The sequence below is a fragment of the Adiantum capillus-veneris genome, chromosome 27, assembly GCF_014529385.1.
Source record: "Adiantum capillus-veneris isolate H3 chromosome 27, ASM1452938v2, whole genome shotgun sequence".
NCBI classification, from domain to species: Eukaryota; Viridiplantae; Streptophyta; class Polypodiopsida; order Polypodiales; family Pteridaceae; genus Adiantum; species Adiantum capillus-veneris.
This window is the reverse complement of record NC_140957.1, coordinates 29091812-29110580: the sequence shown is the minus strand read 5'-3', so window position 1 is coordinate 29110580 and position 18769 is coordinate 29091812. Positions and strand designations below refer to the sequence as shown.

The 18769-nt window shown below is 41.1% G+C and overlaps 1 protein-coding gene across 1 annotated transcript; it reads right to left on the bottom strand.

The window, feature by feature from the left end:
* Nucleotides 1-2343: 2343 nt before the first annotated feature.
* Nucleotides 2344-3812, bottom strand: LOC147421704 (uncharacterized). The gene is made up of 2 exons (XM_086502828.1): nt 3567-3812; nt 2344-3186 (listed from the first exon to the last, which is right to left on the bottom strand). Exons 1-2 carry the CDS (start codon nt 3714-3716, stop codon nt 2566-2568), a joined length of 771 nt encoding a protein of 256 aa, XP_086358954.1. The 5' UTR covers nt 3717-3812; the 3' UTR covers nt 2344-2565.
* Between the last annotated feature and the right edge of the window lie 14957 nt (nt 3813-18769).

Genomic DNA, 18769 nt, shown 5'->3' with positions numbered 1-18769 from the left:
AAGCATGCATGTGCAGGTAGACGTGGGTTGGACTACCTACGAGAATGCGAAGAGCGGTTGTTTGCGGCGGGGGGGAGGCTGACAAGAGGTGAAGAGGCATCGCGTGGAGAGAGAGAGAGAGAGAGAGAGAGAGAGAGAGAGAGAGAAAGAGGGGGAGGGATCTCGGTAAGATGTCGAGGGACGTGTGGAAAAAAAAAAACAGGCCCGTCGAGCACTCCCTCTCCACCTATGTCTCTCTCAACTTTCCCTCTCTATGTGATCGTTCAGACGAGCCACTCCTTCTTCAACTCACCAACCGTTTTCTCTACCCGCATTTATATTTTGTGATCGTGTCTAGATAAAATTGTGATGGCTCTTGAGTCTCAATGCCCTGCTCACATCCAATATAGGAAATCCTTTTCTCTCTCGATCTATGGTGGCTATTTCTGTGTGACACTGCACACTAGCGTCAAGATTTGCATAGATGGCACCATGAGCATGTTGCTAGTGTGGTACCATACATCCCCTACCTCTTTTTCTCTCTGTGTAGCATATATACCACTTACATTGTTGCTAGATCAATACCTTTCTGCCACTATTTGACTTTAAATTTTAAGAGCTTCCATGGCCATTCCATTTCCTTTACCATTAGTTGGATCCCTTAATCTAGATTGAATCATTTGTTTGTAAGATTTAATTGGCATAATTAGTGGTACTCATTAGAGATGCCATGGCATTTGTAGTGGTGGGTGTCGAATACAGTTTTTTAATAATGAGGCACCTCACTCCCTATGTGAAGTCCCAAGCTTGCTATTATTGACCAATCTGGCCATCAAAAGGTACGCCAACATGCTCATCATCTCCCTCATGGTGCACATCTCCATCAGATATTGGAGCTTGGCTGCATACGTAGTAGAGTATCTCAAGGCACAAAAAGCAAAGGACGTTCTCCCTTCCTATTGATAAATTGAATCCATCAAATTAAGTTCCATAATTTTTCCCAACATAGGCTCAATCATTGCTTGAGAGCATCTAGGGAGGCTTGAAGGTCCATAATTAATTACTATTCTAACGTGATAGCTATTGTGGATTGTGATGCCATTTGATGCTGATTAGCGATAGACGGATCTCTGAAAGCTGACTCATCCCCTTCAAATTTGAGAAAAAATAGCGTAAATATGGAGAGAGACATAGTTGATTTTGTCGATGTTTAGTGAAAATAGTCCAAATATGTAAGGTCAATTTTGTGAAACTTCCTATTGATAGTTTCATTCAAGGGATTAATTGTGTATGTTTGCAAAAAAAAAAAATCCCTAAAGAGTGTGGTGGCTCTTAAGGGAGGTGGTGAGGGATGACAAGGGAGAGACAACGAGAATGTACTGATGTGTCGTGGAGAGATGTATAAAGATAGACACACACATATGTAAATACATATACACGTTGTACGTACAAGTAAATACATATATATATATATATATATATATATATATATATATATACACACACGTATAGACTTAGGTACGTACACACATATATACATACTTACACACATATAGACTTAGGTACGTACACACATATATACATACTTACATGCATACATGGATGCATAGAGACATTCAAAAGCCAGAATAGAAAAATGAGAGAGATATAATGTGAGTGTTTATATGTGTGCTTATGAGTGAGCTTGAGAAATTGTATAAAATTAGCCATTGAAACCATTGGTAAGAGCGAGCGAGACCCGCTGTAGGCGGGTCAGACGAGCTCGTGATGTATATTTCCACCATGCCTCCAAGAAAGAGGCAAACAACTCAATTCGGAGTCTATAAAACATTTCCAATCAAGCTACTTGGGTCTCAAGCACATGAGATCACCCACTAAATATTGATATCCTATGCCTTATGCATGGATTAAGACCACCACTGGAGACTACTCACTTGCAATCGACCCAACGATAGGTCGGTTGAATGTGGAGGTTCACCTTACATGTCAGACGAAGGGCAACTTCTCTAGTAGTGTAGAGATCCCATCAGAAGCTCATCATTAGTGTAGAGATCACATAATTAGAAGCTCGAAGACATAGAAATTCGATCTGATTGAGGAGACATTATACATGGTGTAAACAAGGTTACATTTAGGTTCAACATCTAGTTATTTGGCAAGATTGATTGCAAAAGAATCAGTGTTATCATTATGCCTTCTCCCATGAAGTTAGTATTGGTTCTGTCTTTTATCTTCTTTCATTAATGCAAACATCTGCTTTTCTTTTGTTTGCAAAGAAAGTTGCGGTTTAGCACCAACACAATATATAATCACTAATGAACGCAAAGTGTGACCAAATTGTAAGAATGAAGGGCAAAATATTCAAGCATGCAAGTTACACTTGGTATATACCTATCTTTGAGTGCAGCTTCAAGATTTTAAATTACACTTGAGTAGAATAGAAGAGTTCCCTATATGCAATAACAAAATGTGATGGCAATGAATCCCAACAGTAAAAATCCAAGATCATAACCAGCTTAGGGCCTTCCACATTCATTGAGCCCTCAAGCAAAAATGTGCTCCGAGATGATAATGTCAAGCTCCTTGTCACACACACCCCACACGCAGGTGGATAGGGTATGTGACGGTGCGGACGCCATCACCCCATGCCGCTCTGAATGCACTCTTGCGGCTCTCATGCAAAAGCTCAACACCTTTACTTCGAGCACCTTGTAACACCGACATGGATCCTAAATAAGTCAAGAACGCCTCCACATTCATCACCTTCTTGGACTCGAACCGAAAAGGCCCCGTTCCATCAAGAGTGCGTATTGGCTCGAAAGGGAAGTGCAAGCTCTTGTATTCATCATCCACAAGTTTGCGTGCAGGATCCCAATAGGGCCCTGACTGATTGTAGAAATCCCAAAAAACTTTATCTACCTCTTCACATACCACCGGCTCTGTATAGCACCAGGCAGCCAAAACACCGCCAGGTTTTTTTAAAACCTTTTTCACATTCGCATAGAAGCTTTCAAGATCGAACCAGTGAAGGGCTTGCGCGACTATCACAATATCGACCGTTCCCTCGCCTCCCACTATGTTCTCCAAGTCTTCCTGGCTCAAACCAGGACGTGTACAGACATACTGGATGTTGTCTCGCTTGCGGGCATGTGCCAATTGTGTTTCGCTTGTATCAGTTGCGATCACACTCTCATAGTGCTCTGCAATCTGGTGAAAGAAAGGGGATGAGATGGACATGCATACATGGGCAAAAACATCACAATGTGCGCACATGCAACAGAACCACGGTAGCAGAACGGCATGCTTCAATGGGCACATGCATGTGCAACAAACATGACAAATTGACAGACAACAGGTATTTTTTCGTGTGTGTGTGTGTGTGTGGGAGGGGGAAGGGGGGGGGGGGGGGGGGGGGGATGCACGCAGCAGCACACAATGACCATGCAAAAGGCAGCACACAATGACCACAGATGAAGAAGGTGTGTGTGTGAGTGTGTGAGTGTGAGTGTGTGTGTGTGTGTGTGTGTGTGTGTGTGTGTGTGTGTGTGTGTGAGAGAGAGAGAGAGAGAGAGAGAGAGAGAGAGTACCGCAAACGCTGCCTGTCCGCTGCCGGTGCCGACATCCCAAGCTCGCTGGTGGTGAGAAGAGAGAGAAGCGAGGAAGGAGAAGAGAGAGGAGGGGTAATCGGGCCTCGCTGCCGCGTACAAGCTCGCCTGCTCAATGAACAAATTGGCCATTTTTCTCTGAAGCTGCTGCTCTTGTGTTAGATCGCCCGCTCTTCTTTGAGTTGCTCCCGGGACGGTCTTGCTCGCTCTTTGCACTTGTTCTTGCTCTTTTTAAATTCAACTCAACACGTGCACTCTTGCTCTTGCTCTTGCTCTTGCTCTTTTTTGTATGGACCACCTTCAAATTCAACTCAACACATGCACTCACCTGCAAATGACCAATCTTGCTTCGCAAGCATCCTTTCCATGACTTCTTTTCGTATTCAACTTGAACACACGCACATAGGGTAGAGAAGCCGTTGTATAGAGACGCTCAAATTGGGAGCCAAAAATAATGCTCAATTTGTTATATAAATACAACTATGAGGTGCTAGGTAGGATTGCCATGTGTCGGACAACATGTGGAGGTAAAATAGTGACTAGGCACAGAGAAACATGTAGAAACAAAAAAAACACATTGATTTTGTTTATTTCTTGTAATTATGTTTAATTTTTTATTAATTGTGTGCTATGAATGTTTTTTAAAATTAGCTTGTTATTTGAATTTTCTTATGTTTATCAAGTCGGAGGCCTATAGGGGAGAGTTGGCCCTAGATGAAAATTTATTAGTGCAATCTCGATGCTTTTTGGCAAAAACCCAGCATCGATATTATTATTGGTATATTGTGAGGCCAAGGGTCGGGGAACTAGCATAGGGGCTTCTCTATAAGAATAGAAAGAGATGGTTGGGTGCCAGGTGGAGCATCAAGTTCCCTGGCTCTAGGCTCTCACTGATATCAGAGCAAGGTCATGGTGTTAATTATAGAGTTCTTGCATGCATGCAAGAGACCATGGAGAAGATGAAGAAGAAGAAGATCTCGACTATGGAGCCCCGTAGATATCTACCCTAGCACACACACATCCTTTTGCCGACACCTGCTCCAACTTGACCGAGCTTACTCTTTGAGGATTCGCGCACTTAGGCTACAAATTTCATTTCTGTGGTGGCCCAATCCAAGCATCACCCGCGAAGTTTTCTCTCTCTCTCTCTCTCTCTCTCTCTCTCTCTCTCTCTCTCTCTCTCTCTCTCTCTCTCTCTCTCTCTTTGCTCTGTCATTGCACGCCATAGCTCATCTTGGTGGCTTTGAGTTCATACTCAAAGGCCACCACTCTTTAAAATTTTGGGCCTTCGGGGTAATCAAGGGCACACCTCCCCCCCCCCACCCCCCCAAATTCTCAAAGCACCCAAGGCAAGGCGTGGGGGAATCTCTCCAAAGCAATCCACAACAAGACATGTGGAGACACGAAAAATTGAAGCACAGAGCTTGTTTTTCCCGTATCAACCAGTAAACCAATGTTTGACAAGTAAATTGGGGTTCGGCACTTGAAGTCAAATCTCAAAGCGGTTGATTACGACAAGCCAAGTTGAGCCTCAAGGTCTCAGCAAGCAATGCTCTCAAGGCTTTCAATACTTTATTTTGACAATCTCCCAAGGCACGTTTGTGGCATCGAAGCTCTTCTAGCTTCACCTTTGCCATTGGCAAGGTTCCTCGGGATCGGAATTAAAATCTACAAGGGAGTTTGGCATAGGAACTTGATACAGGGAAACATGCACAGACGACTAGATAGAGTTGATTGATCTTCAGGAATTTAGGGCACTACAAGCATGCATGTCTATGTTACAATAAAATTTTGCACATTTGAATGAAAATGTTATTAAATTGTTTGATCTAGTAGTGCAAATCATGAAACAGAATACCAAAGCCATTGCGAGTGAGCTACCTACGAATTTTTCCTACTTAGGGCATCAAAATTCTATCCGTAATACACTAGAGCAAGGCTGCAACCCAGCATCACAAACTCTTATTTTGAAAGGGGTGGATGAGTTGTTGAAAAACACAAAACCACCAGTCTTTCAGGGGGAGGCGAAAGAACGCAACAAAGATACGATAATATCTTCCTTAGTAAGTGGGATGGCATTCACCAGCTTCATTGAACTCCGAATGCAGTGAAGGCACTACAAACTAGCTTGACACTGGAATGCAAAGCCTATAAATGTTGAATGTCTCTCAAGGAGAAGGGCATCATACTGTGAACATGGCCTGCTTTCAAGAATGTGTTCACAAAATAATTTCTTCCTACTAATGAGAAGGATAGAAACTGACCAACATGGGATAAGTGTTCTATGTGGTAACATAAGACACTCCTTGGATGTGTGTGTTGGTGGGGGGGGGGGGGGGGGGGGGGGGGGGGGGGGGGGGGGGGGGGGGGGGGGTTCGGGTCTTACTACAATTAAAAAATGCCTATCACTTAGGTTCAATCTAGGGATTATTTTATTCTATATTTTCTCACATCTCACATACAGAAGAGTGTTGAAAAATGATCTCAAAAGAAAAATTACTGATTGAATAGGAAACGGATCCCTTTTACTGGTAAAAAATTCACAGCTAAGGGATTTTATAAATATTCTTTGAATGCACACAATATATAGGATTTACATATTATGAAACCCCCCCCCCCCCCCCCCCCCCCCCCAACAAATGTATCTCACAGTATAGAGGTGTTATCCTCAAACTGGAGGGTTTAGATGACTCCAATAGGTACAGGGGTGTATATGCGGGTTAACTCTCGAGCTTAAGAAGCATATTAAAACCCAAGACCCCAAAACACTTGAGGAAGCTATAGTACAAGTGCATGTTCATGATGATCTTGATGATAAATCATTACATAACATGCAAATGCATGATGTTATGCATACACATGCATCTCCTAATAATAATCAAGCACATAATAAAAGAAAATTTTCTATAGCCTCATATGATGCATCCAAGAAGCCGAAGGGGCCTAGAGGTCATCTTTCAATTGATAACTTTGAAAAAGCAAAGAAAGAGAAGTTATGTTTTACCTCCATGGGAAGTGGACATGGCAAAAAGTATTGTCCCAAGGGGAACTCTGCTACCCAAGGTAAGGAAAAGCACATGGTGTAATTTCTTTTCTTGGAATCCTTTTCTTGTTAGTCCAATGTGGATGTGAAACATCCAAATCGATTGATGAGTGTTGTATCACTACCTCTATGTGGAAACCAATATTTGGCCCACATGAGCTTGTGAGAATGCATGGATATATTCAAAGGCATAAGATGCAAATCCTTATAGATGATAGTGCTTCTCACGATTTCAATAAGTATAAGTGAGTGAAACTATCTCAATCTACCTCTGACACCTAGTTCCCAGTGCTACAAGGTAGCTACATGATGAATGGCCATGATGCTAAAGTGTGGATACTCAAGCTAAAGGTGTACCTCTTGAGATATTGGTATCAGCTAGCCTTACATTTTCAAGTGATGAACATGGATAGATCATATGTGGTGTTGAGTTGGGAGGGGTTGCATGGGTTAAATTTTCATATTAGGTCATAGTTATGAGCATGACAATATTATTTTTGAGTCCAATGGTACACAATGTTACTAGGGGAAAAAGATATACCTACCACACCACTCATTTGTACAAATGAGCTTATAGAGCTCTCTTCCAATGACAAATTAGAAGAACTCTTTGTTACTCTTTGTGTCATTTGTTATCAAATGTTGATAATGATTCTAATATGTTTTGAAGATTCCTCAATGTCGCATGCTTCTCTTTCCTAATCTAATTCTCTTCTTGTTTCTCAATCATCACAAGAACAAAAAATTGCTAGTAAATAGTACAATGTTTTTCCACAAGATTTATTGGTTGGGCTATTGTCAACATGTTTTGTGCAACATGACATAGATGTGGTTGCAGGTAGTAAGCCCATTAGTAAACCGCCTTATAGATTGATTCAATTGGAGGCTACTGAGATGGAACGTTAGCTTGCTAACTACCTCAGTCAAAGGTTTATCCAATCTAGCTCTTCACCGTGGGCTTCTCGCATTCTATTAGTAAAGAAAAAAGAGGATAGCACACGCATGTTGGTCTTAATGCGGTTACCATTAAGAATAAGTATCCATTGCCAAGGGTAGATGAGTTGTTTGATAAAATCACACATGTACGTAATCATACAAAAATAGATGTGTGATTAGGGTATCGTCAAGTAAGAATTAGACTTGTTAATATACTTAAAACTTTTTTCCAAACAAGGTTTGGACATTATGAATTTTTGGTTATGGCTTTTGGTTTAACCAACGTGCCAACTAATTTCACTACACTCATGGATAGTGTTTGGAAAGTTTGAGTATTTGGGAAAGTTTCTCATTGTTTTTCTTGATGATATTCTAGTCTACATTGCATATGAGGAAAGCACACTTACAACATCTGAAGTAGGTGTTTGATCCTCTTAGGCAAGACAAATTATATTCTAAAGAACCCAAGTGTGATTTTTTGCAGATCAAAATTTACTTTTTGGGGCATATAATTTCTGATATAGGGCTTCATATAAATCAATCCTAAGTGGAAACCATTCATAAATGTCCTCTTCCTAAAAATTTGGTAGAGGTTTAAATTTTCTTAGGATTTGCAGGCTTTTGTTATAGGTTTTCTAGAAACTATGCAAGAATTGCATAGTTTGTTAGAAACTATATAAGAATTGATGCAAGAATTGTATAATTTGTCACAAACTATGCAGAATTGATGAACTCCTATAACATACCAATTGAAAGCCAAGGGCAAAGCATTTCATCAAGAAGAGGATTATCATCAAAGCTTTGATGCACTTAAGTGTTACCACATATGTGGTAATGATGTGTATGAACACACTTAGGACCGCCAGGACACTTTTTCCCTCACTAGGACGTTTTTTCCTATGTGCATTGTATATACGCCAATTACTCTAGGGCTAGTTTATCTTCTGTTTTCACGCTAAGCAATATATTCTTTGTTGTGTGCCTTTAGCTTCTTCATCTTCTCCAGGTTGTGTGTGCATCCCTACAACCCTAATTTTAATTATTGCTAGCAGAGCAGGTTGTGTACTCCTCTCGGTATGGTGTTAGCATCGCCAACATCCCCTTCTCATTTTCTCCAAATTGGATGAGCTTTGGTGAGCGTCATCAGGTCAAGTAATACTTCGGGCTCAAAAATTTTCTTCAGACTTATTTTGGCCTCCATTTCCACTTAGCATGAAACACAACGCAAATAGTATTTCTATTAGTGCAATTTTTTGATTGTGCAATTTTCTACAAAACAGGTCCCTCATAGTCCTCTTTGGGTTGTGCTACATAGAACGTGTTAGTCATACTTTATTTTCCACTTTCAAAGCACTTTTTCACATCAGGTGCAGTCACTTGCCATGGCTGACAACAACACACATGTTTTCAAGTTGTTCTCTACTGAGTGAAAATTGGATGGGGATAACTACCCAGTTTCAAAGTAATTTTTCACATCACGTGCAATCACTTGCCACACATGTTTTCAGGTTGTTTTTTGTTGAAGACAAATTGGATGGGGATAACTACCCAATGTGGGCTTACATGATGACTCATGTTCTTGTCTCAAAGGGCATCTAGAATGTTGTGCAAGGCATTGATGTACATCTACCTTCTATGGATACAAGCTCTATTGAGGATGTTGCAGGTTCTAACAGGTTGTTTCCATAGAGTTGATTCGCCTACTATTGAGCAATCTTGTTGGGAGGTTAGAGATGCACGGGCTCATGCATTGATTGCATTATATATGAAGCGCACTATAACTCCTCACATTTGCTCAACAAAACATGATTGGGATACTCTAGCTATAGGTGGTCTTTATGCAAGTTGAAAATAAGGCTAAGATTGCATTGTTGCATAAAGAGATGGAGTCAAAGATTATGCAAGAGGAGGAAGACATGGAAACTTTTCTTGCTAGTATCAAGGATATCAATGAGCAACTCATTTCTACATGTGAAGTTATTTCTAACACTTCACTTGTGCAAAATATTCTCAATGCGTTGTCAAACTCTTACCAGACTTTTGCTAGTGCTTGAAGACTTATGACCCAAGGAAACCCATAAGATGTCAAGTTTGATGCATTATGAAAATTACTCTTATAAATTCACTTTCAAGAAATATCAGGGCTAAATAGTGTGCAGTTGAACAAGCTTTTGTTGTTGCTCAAAGAAAAGGTGATAACAACAATGCAATCACTTCTCATGGTTCTTAAGTGAGTAGAAAATCACACGTATCTAGTGTTTTTTTTCTGTAACAACTCATCTGGGAATTATGGTAAAAAAGGCAAGAAGAAAATGTGTTACCATTTTTGCAATGCTAATGATCATTTGATAAAGCAATGTCCTAAGCCGAAGGCAAAAGAGGCCAAGAAGAAAGAGAGTTGACAAGCCACTAGGGCAGCTATTGTAGAGTCTTCTGGATATGGAGATTCTAGTGTTGATGTAGATGCAAAGTGGGCATTTAGTGCAGAGTGTACTTAAGATCCTTTTGTCCATGATGCATGTATGACAGTTGCTGCAGAGTCACATGTTTGGTACTCTGATAGTGGTAGCACATTACTTTGCAGTGTGACTTGTTTGCCTCTTTCAAGGATGTCCCTCATGGGAATATGATCGAGAGAGAGAGAGAGAGAGAGAGAGAGAGAAGGGGGGGCGGGGGGGGGAGGTCACTCTATGTAAAACATGTATATCCCGTGCATTCAAGGACTATTTATAAAAGCCCTTAGATGTTAATTTTTCACCAATAAAAGGGACCCTTTCCCTATTCAATCTATAAATTTTCTCTCAAGATCATTTTTTCAACACCCTTTTATATGTGAGAATGAAAGAAAATATAGGAAAAAAGAATTCCTGCTATTAAACTCACATGATAGGCATTCTTTTGACTGTAGTGACCCCCCAAGTATGATCACTTGTGCCTAAAATGCCTCTTATCTAGCCAAGGGCGTTGGAAAGATTGTGTTAACTACTATGAGTGGCAGTTCTTTCACACTTTTGATTCACCTTATGTACCAGGGATCAAAAAGAACCTTTTGTCTGTATCTGCACTTGCAAGACTTGATCTTGTCAAATTTGTGGATGACAAATGTAAAGTTCATGATCTCAATTTTGGTGATGTAACTATTGAATTTGGCATTTTGTGTTGTGGGCTGTATAAGCTCACTTTGTATGAAAAGTGTGGAAAACGTTTTTCAAATGCAGTTGTGGATTCAAAGGCTATTTCATACGCCAAACTTTGGTATGCTGGTTCTAGGCATCTAAGTTTTTCTTTGCCGCCTCTTGAAGCACCTTCTAAGGATGTTTATGAAGGCTGTATTTGTTAGATGTTTGCTCGAGTTTGGACATCTCAAGTGGACTGCCCAATGTGAGCCCATTATTTATATTGGCTTTTAAGTCTTTATTTTACTTACTTTTCAATGTTTGGGTAGGGCAATTGTAACATTTAATGGCCTAGTAACTTGTGTTAGCGGAAAATAACATGAACATAGTGAGCATTTCATTAGAATAAGTTTCTAATGAGCATAACAAGAGTGCTTGGGTGGAGAGAGCAACAAAAAGCATAACATCTAGTCAGATAGCATGAACAATACTTCAAAAGGGAGAGAAATTAAGCTATTGACAGCAGTTGAGGACCGGACTTACATGGAGCTGGTCCCCCCTCCAAAAGGCTTTGTATTATAGGTTTCTCCCATCAAGAGAGACATTTTACAATACAATTCTTTGTGTTTCTTCAATACTAGCTAGTGCAATGAAGATGGAAGCTTCAACCACTAAGCAAAACACTTATAAAACGCAATATCAATTCCCTCATGGTCTCAGACCCAGGACCTCACACACCTTCAAAGATGGTGAGAGCTAGCGGGGTATGAGAGTAGATTGAGAGGAAGAAGTAGTCTTACAAGAAAGATGACATCTGCTCACATAATCACTTATATTAGCATAGCATAGCTTAGTAATTATCATGGTAGAGGAGATGAGCATGCATTGAAGCTTGGTTCTTGGTTGGATTTGCATCACAAAGCCAAGAGTTGTTGGTGTAGGCCTCCCTTCTCACAAGCTTGGAGGAGGTGATAAGCTTTCCATTAAAGCTTGAGAAGGAGAGAGAGAGAGAGAGAGAGTCTTCTTGCTTCACACAAGAGATTGTGTGAGACTGTCTGTGTTAATGACTTGACAAATTCATCCCCCTCTCTCTCTTGGTCGACCCCTCTTGCATTTTACTCATGCTGACACCCCATTCGACCTCTCCAAGCCTAGCCAATGAAAATTAAGCAGCATAGTGATAGCCTTCTGACATATGTCCCCCTTTCCCATTTTTGTGAGAGCTTTAGGTAATTAATTAATGCAACTAAACTCTCCTTGGACCCCTTTGTCTCCTGGCCAATAGCAATCAGGCAAGCCATTGGGCTGTTGAATGCTCATTGGACCCCTTGGGAGACTGTCCATAGTCTTCTAGAGAGCTTAATTCTTATTGGTTCTTTTATTAAGTGTTTTTAAATGAATTAAACTAGATTTACTCTTGCCTATTCTCATTGGTCCACCTCCATGGCCATTCAATAGGATTTGAGTGTATCTTGTGGGCATCTGGGCTAGGGAGCTGACATGTGTCCCGCATTCCCTTTGTGTAAAGGAATCTTGTGAGTGTGAGTGTGAGTGTGAGTGTGTGTGTGTGTGTGTGTGTGTGTGTGTGTGTGTGTGTGTGTGTGTGTGTTTCTCTCTCTCATCCCCTACTTCTAGGGCTTGCGCCCTCCTATGTAGGAACCTTTGAAGACTTTTTGTACACACACAAAGCATCCAATTTAACTAAGCTTTGACCATTGGACACAACCTTTGAATTTTGGAACCTTAGCATTTTGGAAGTCTTAATGGGCTGAACCTTAGGGTCTTTAAAGCCCATTGTTGCACATTTCTCTTTTCAAGATGGCCCTCCCTTTGGATCCCTATTTTCCCTCCTTTAGATCCCTATTGTGGCTGATCTGCCAGCTTAACCAATACTCTAGCTTTTTCTCCCCTGGCACTTTCCCATATTGAATGATCAGTCTAACATGAGAAAATCATTTAGGAGAATTAGATATTAGTTATTATAAAATTACCTCTCTCTTGAAATCATAGTCGTCCTCGACAATGGGGTAGAGACGATAAAGCCTATTCATTAGTCCTTTTCTAGCGGGTAGAGGATCCCTATGTTACCCTACGACATCGTTCCAGAATGGATGACTAATCCATTTCGTGCTTGAGAGCCTAAGTTATCGCAAGCATGTCTGCACATTAGTCCTATCAATCTTCCATAGTAGAGTGACAAGCTCTATTTGGTGTTTGGGAGACGTCGTCTCCGCAAACTTGATTCTAAGCATGCATACTACTTCACATTTATGCACAATAAAGAAAAAGAGAATCTTATAAGACAAACACTTTGTTCATTTTAAACATTTGTACATTTGCTTACTCTAGGAAAGCATTGTAAGCATTGACAAGGTTATCCTTTAATTGTATGCCTTGCATCCATCTAGCATCTTCAAAAGGATAATTCTTAAACTTGATAAGATATCATCAGATACTCTTACCACCTCTTAATACCTCATCTTCATGTCGGAGAATGGACTCGGGCTGCAGCACCTCTTCTTGGTCCTCGATCTCCGGTGGGTCTTCAATAGTTGGTTCTTGAGGTGGCTCTCCTTTGTAAGGATTTAGTAGGCTCACATGAAAAGCATTGCGTATGAGCCAATGGTTGGGCAACTTGAGTTGATAGGCCATCTCATTGATTGGCCTAAGAATCTGGAAGGGACCATCGTACCTTTTTGCTAATTTAGCATAGTACTTTTGGTGTCTCGTAGGATTCTTGCCCGTCGTGTGCCTTAATCGAGCCTTGGGAAATTTAAGTAAGACCCAATCATTTTCTTTAAAGGCTTGGGCTCTTCTGTGCTTATCTCAGTAGCAACCTTTTGCCTTTAACACATATTTAGGAAAATAGGGAAAAATGCGCAAATTTGGGACAATTCTTTGTGTCACATGGACTTGACGTGAGGTTGTGATGTACTAAGTTGTTGCACACAAGAAGGTTGTGGTACAATGTTTAGTGGATGCTTATATTGTAAGTTGTCAACAACCCTATTATACACTACGGTGTGTTTGGACATGATAGTTTACAAATTTATATATACATACACACATCCAAATTCAAGTTATCCACTCACACATGCTTCATTATGAGAACAACTAAAATGTAAGTTGCAAGAGAGACCGGTAACTAAATTATGCTCCCTCACCACCAGTACTTGTTCCAACAATCTTTGTAAACCTCCAAATCATTTTCATTCTTCTTCTTTGAAATTAGTGCCAAGTATTGTATCTTGACTTGTCGGTGGTTTATTGACTTCTTATTCTAATCGATGTCTGTTGTTGTCACTCCTAGCCAAATTGGATAATTTGCATCTCTCATAATAATCAATATCTAATTCTCCTAAATGATTTTCTCATATTAAACTGATCATTTAATGTGGGGAAGGCCAGGGGAGAAAAAGCTAGAATATTGGTTAAGCTAGCAGACCGGCCACAGTAGGGATCCAAAGGAGGGAAAATAGGGATCCAAAGGGGGGGCCATCTGCAAAAGAGCCATGTGCAACAATGGGCTAAAAAGACCCTAAGGTTCAGCCCATTAAGACTTCCAAAATGCTAAGGTTCCAAAATTCAAAGGTTGTGTCCAAAGGTCAACCCTAGGGAAAATTGGATGCTTTGTGTGTGCCCTAAAAGTCTTTGCACATCCCTACATGGGAGGGGGCGAGCCCTAAAGGTAGGGGATGAGAGAGAAAGCCACACACACACACACAGGCTCCCTTTACACAAAGGGAATGAGGGACACATGTCAGCTCCCTAGACCAGATGCCCACAAGGTGTGCCCAATTTCTATTGGATGACCCTTGAAGTGGACCAATGAAAATTAAGCTAGAGTAAATCTAGTTTAATTAATTTAAAAACATTTAATAAAAGAAACCAATGAGAATTAAGTCTCCTAGAAGACTATTGGGCAGTCTCCCAAGGGGTCCAATGAGCATTCAGGAGCCCCATGGCTTGCCTGATTCCTATTGGCCAGGAGGCAAAGGGGTCCAATGAGAGTTTAGTTTAATTATTTAATTACCTAAAGCTCTCACAAAAGGGGAAAGGGGGACACATGTCAAAAGGCTATCACTTATGCTGCTTAATTGTAATTGGCTTGACTTGGGGAGGGCCAATGAGGCTTCAGGAAGAGCATTTAGCAAGAGGGCTCGCCCAAGAGAGAGAGGGGGCTGATTTTTGCAAGGCATTATCACACACACACACACACACACAAGCTCATGTGTGAAGAAAGAGAAGACTATCTCTTCCCAAGCTTTAATGGAGAACTCATCACCTACTCCAAGCTTGTGAGATAGAAGCCTACATCAACACTCTCTTGGCATGTGGATGCAAATCCAACCAAGAGCCAAGCTTCAATGCATGCTCATCTCCTCTACCAAGCTAATTACTAAGCTAAGCTATGCTACATATGAGTGATTATGTGAGGAGATGTACATCTTTCTCGTAAGATACTCTTTCTTCCTCTCAATCTACTCTCATACCCTGCTAGCTCTCACCATCTTCGAAGGTGTGTGAATTCTTGGGTCTGAGAACGGGGATAATTCAAGTTGTGTTTGATTAAGTGTTTTGCTTAATGCATGAAGCTTCCGTCTTCATTGCACTAGCTAGTCTTGAAGGAACACAAAGAATTGTATTGTACAATGTCTCTCTTGATGGGAGAAACCATAATACAAAGCCTTTTGGAGGGGGGACCGGCTCCATGCAAATCCGGTCCTCAACTGTTGTCAATAGCTTAATTTCTCTCTCTTTTGAAAGTATTGTTGATGCTATCTAACTAGGTGTTATGCTTTTTGTTGCTCTCTCCACCCAAGCACTCTTGTAATTCTCATTAGGAATCTATTCTAATGAAATGCCCACTATGTTCATGCTAATTTCCGCTACACATAAGTTATTAGGCCATTAAATGTTACAGCATCACAAGTTTGCACAAGTACAAAGTCACCCTTTTCCACATCAAGAGTTGGGTTGAGCTCCTCAAAACATTTATTGTGAATTAGACCACAATGGTGGCCCTCATTTACATCAAGTCTTGTATTTGGATTACCTTCCAATGGAAGGTCAAGAGGATGAGCTTTTTCTCATATACACCTTGGCCAAAAGTCATCAAAGAAAGTGTCTTTGCTTGCACCAAGGGCTTGCATAGCTTGCATAAGATTCTCCTAATACATGGGGACAAGGTTGAATCATCTAACATACTCACTTTTGTCTGCTTTTCCTGGTCATTTCTCTTCCATAACTCTATAGCACTTTCCAATCAACATTTATGGGGTGTACTTTGTACTGCATCAAAGGTATGTCATCACTCATATAGGGCCTAGATTGCAATGGTTTTGATCAAATGACCTACTAAGCTATACAATGTCAAACTATCTATTAAAAAAACTATTTCAAACTATTTGACATGGAGATCAAATTTCTAGATAGATATAGCGACGGAGCTCAAGATGTTAGGAGAAAAAGACATGGAGTTTGGGCTTCAAGGTAGATTGAGGCATGGAGATTGACTAAGGTTCTAGGTAGATATAGACATGGAGTTCAAACTTAAGTTTGAGCTGGTAGGTAGATAAAGGCATGGAGCTCAAATATAAGGTACCATTTAGATTGCCTAGAACATCTAGTTGGGTAGGGTCATTTGTAGATGTGGAAGCATGTTGTTTCCTAAATCAATAAGGACATCGTTTGGACCCACCGGGTGGCCTGCACCCCTCGGATGACCTCCTCCTCCGTGCACTTTGTGGCAAGAAATGCGAAGAAAGCTTGAACTCCTAAGCCCAATGTCTTGCACCCTATACAGTAACTATAAACTCGCAAGTTATTTGTTTCATATTGCCAAGAAAATTCTAGTATTTAGTGTCACTTGGGCAATGTGAACAAACTTGCACAATGAAGACACATGGCAAGTCTCACCTTTGTATGTAGTGCACCCTAAGTTGGAGCTCCTAGCCTAGGTAGTTATTCACATGAGCTCAAACTTAAGTTTGAACTATCAGAGATAAAGGCATGGAGATCTAGCTGACAAGAGAGAGAGAGAGAGAGAGAGAGAGAAGCATAGAGCCGTCCGTGTTTGAGCTGGCGCTAAAGCTCTTGTGGATGGTACTTACTAGTGGTGAGAAGAGGGATATTTCTTGATCCAATGAGGACTCTCAACTGGGTGAGCAAGGCTATCAAATAGGATCATTGATCTATCAGTGTCCTACACTATGCCCACAAGCTCTGCAAGTAAGTGCTCGAGCACAGGTGATCACAGTTGAACCCTCCTCCAGATTCTACTACCCTCCCTCTACGCATGCGTAGGCAAAGATGCTCCTCTTCTTGATACAATAATGATTGTGACGTGGATGCCAATAGCTGTCATGAAGCAGCTCCTCCTCGGCAGTCCCTTCAAGGTCCCCCCCCCCCCCCCCCCCCCCCCCCCCCCCCCACAGTCACATACACACACACACAAGCGCAAGGTCTGTAGGCTAGCCTTGAGCTCCACTCCCTGTTGGGATTGCTTCGATCATCTCTACCAATTGCAATCAGTGGTTTGTGTGGATAAGAGCGCTCTCTGGCTTTTGTAGAAAGAGGCACATGATTTTATTTCCACTAGCGTACTTGCTACTGTTTGCACCAACTGTTGTTTGTTTTCACTGGGGAGGAAAGATAGGCTTGCTGGGAGATCTTGGTCTTTGAAATCAATTTGAAAATTGAATTTCTCTTCCTCCCACTGGGATCCTTCACGCCCGCATAGATAGCAAGCACTGCAACTGACTCATCTTCTCTGAGTCCTAACGTTTTGGCAATGTCGTCAAGGAATAGAAACTAACGATCACCCACCACCACTGGATGCAAAGTGAGAATTTGGAGGTCCGGGATCTCTTCCAGCACCTCATCTCTGTAACATTTAATGGTTTAAAAACTTATGTGTAGCGGAAATTAGCATGAACATAGTGCGAATTTCATTAGAATAGATTCCTGATGAGACTTACAAGAGTGCTTGGGTGGAGAGAGCAAAAAAACGCATAACACCTAGTTAGATAGCATCAACAATACTTTCAAAAGAGAGAGAAAAAAAGCTATTGACAACAGTTGAGGACCGGATTTTCCCCCCTCCAAAAGGCTTTGTATTATGGTTTCTCCCATCAAGAGAGAGATTGTACAATACAATTCTTTGTGTTCCTTCAAGACTAGCTAGTGCAATGAAGATGAAAGCTTCATGCACTAAGCAAAACACTTAGTAAACACAACTTTAATTATCCCCGTTCTCAGACCCAAGACCTCACACACCTTCGAAGATGGTGAGAGCTAGCAAGGTATGAGAGTAGATTGAGAGGAAGAAAGAGTATCTTACGAGAAAGATGTACATCTCCTCACATAATCACTCATATTATCATAGCTTTAGCTTATTAATTATCTTGGTAGAGGAGATGAGCATGCATTGAAGCTTGGCTCTTGGTTGGATTTGCATCCACAAGCCAAGAGTGTGTCGATGTAGGCTTCTATCTCACAAGCTTGGAGTAGGTGATGAGCTCTCCATTAAAGCTTGGGAAGAGATAGTCTTCTCTTTCTTCACACATGAGATTGTGTGAGTTTGTGTGTGATAATGCCTTGCAAAAATCAGCCCCCTCTCTCTCTTGGGCGAGCCCTCTTGCTATTTTCTCTTGCTCCAGCCTTATTGGTCCTCCCTAAGTCAAGCCAATGACCATTAAGCAGCATAAGTGATAGCCTTCTGACATGTGTTCCCCTTTCCCCTTTTGTGAGAGCTTTAGGTAATTTAATAATTAAACTAAACTCTCATTGGACCCCTTTGCCTCCTGGCCAATAGGAATCAGGCAAGCTATTGGGCTCCTGAATGCTCATTGGACCCCTTGGGAAACTGTCCAATAGTCTTCTAGGAGACTTATTTCTCATTGGTTCTTTTATTAAGTGTTTTTAAATTAAATAAACTAGATTTACTCTAGCCTAATTCTCATTGGTCCACCTCCAAGGCCATCCAATAGGAATTGGGCACACCTTGTGGGCATCTGGGCTAGGGAGCTGACATGTGTCCCTAATTCCCTTTGTGTAAAGGAAGCCTGTGTGTGTGTGTGACTTTCTCT

Bases quoted from the DNA above. Each gene is read 5' to 3' on its own strand.
- LOC147421704 (XM_086502828.1), bottom strand. From the start codon at position 3,716: ATGGCCAATTTGTTCATTGAGCAGGCGAGCTTGTACGCGGCAGCGAGG. The intron at 3,187-3,566 runs GTACTCTCTCTC...TTCTTTCACCAG, and splicing joins GCGGACAGGCAGCGTTTGCG to ATTGCAGAGCACTATGAGAG.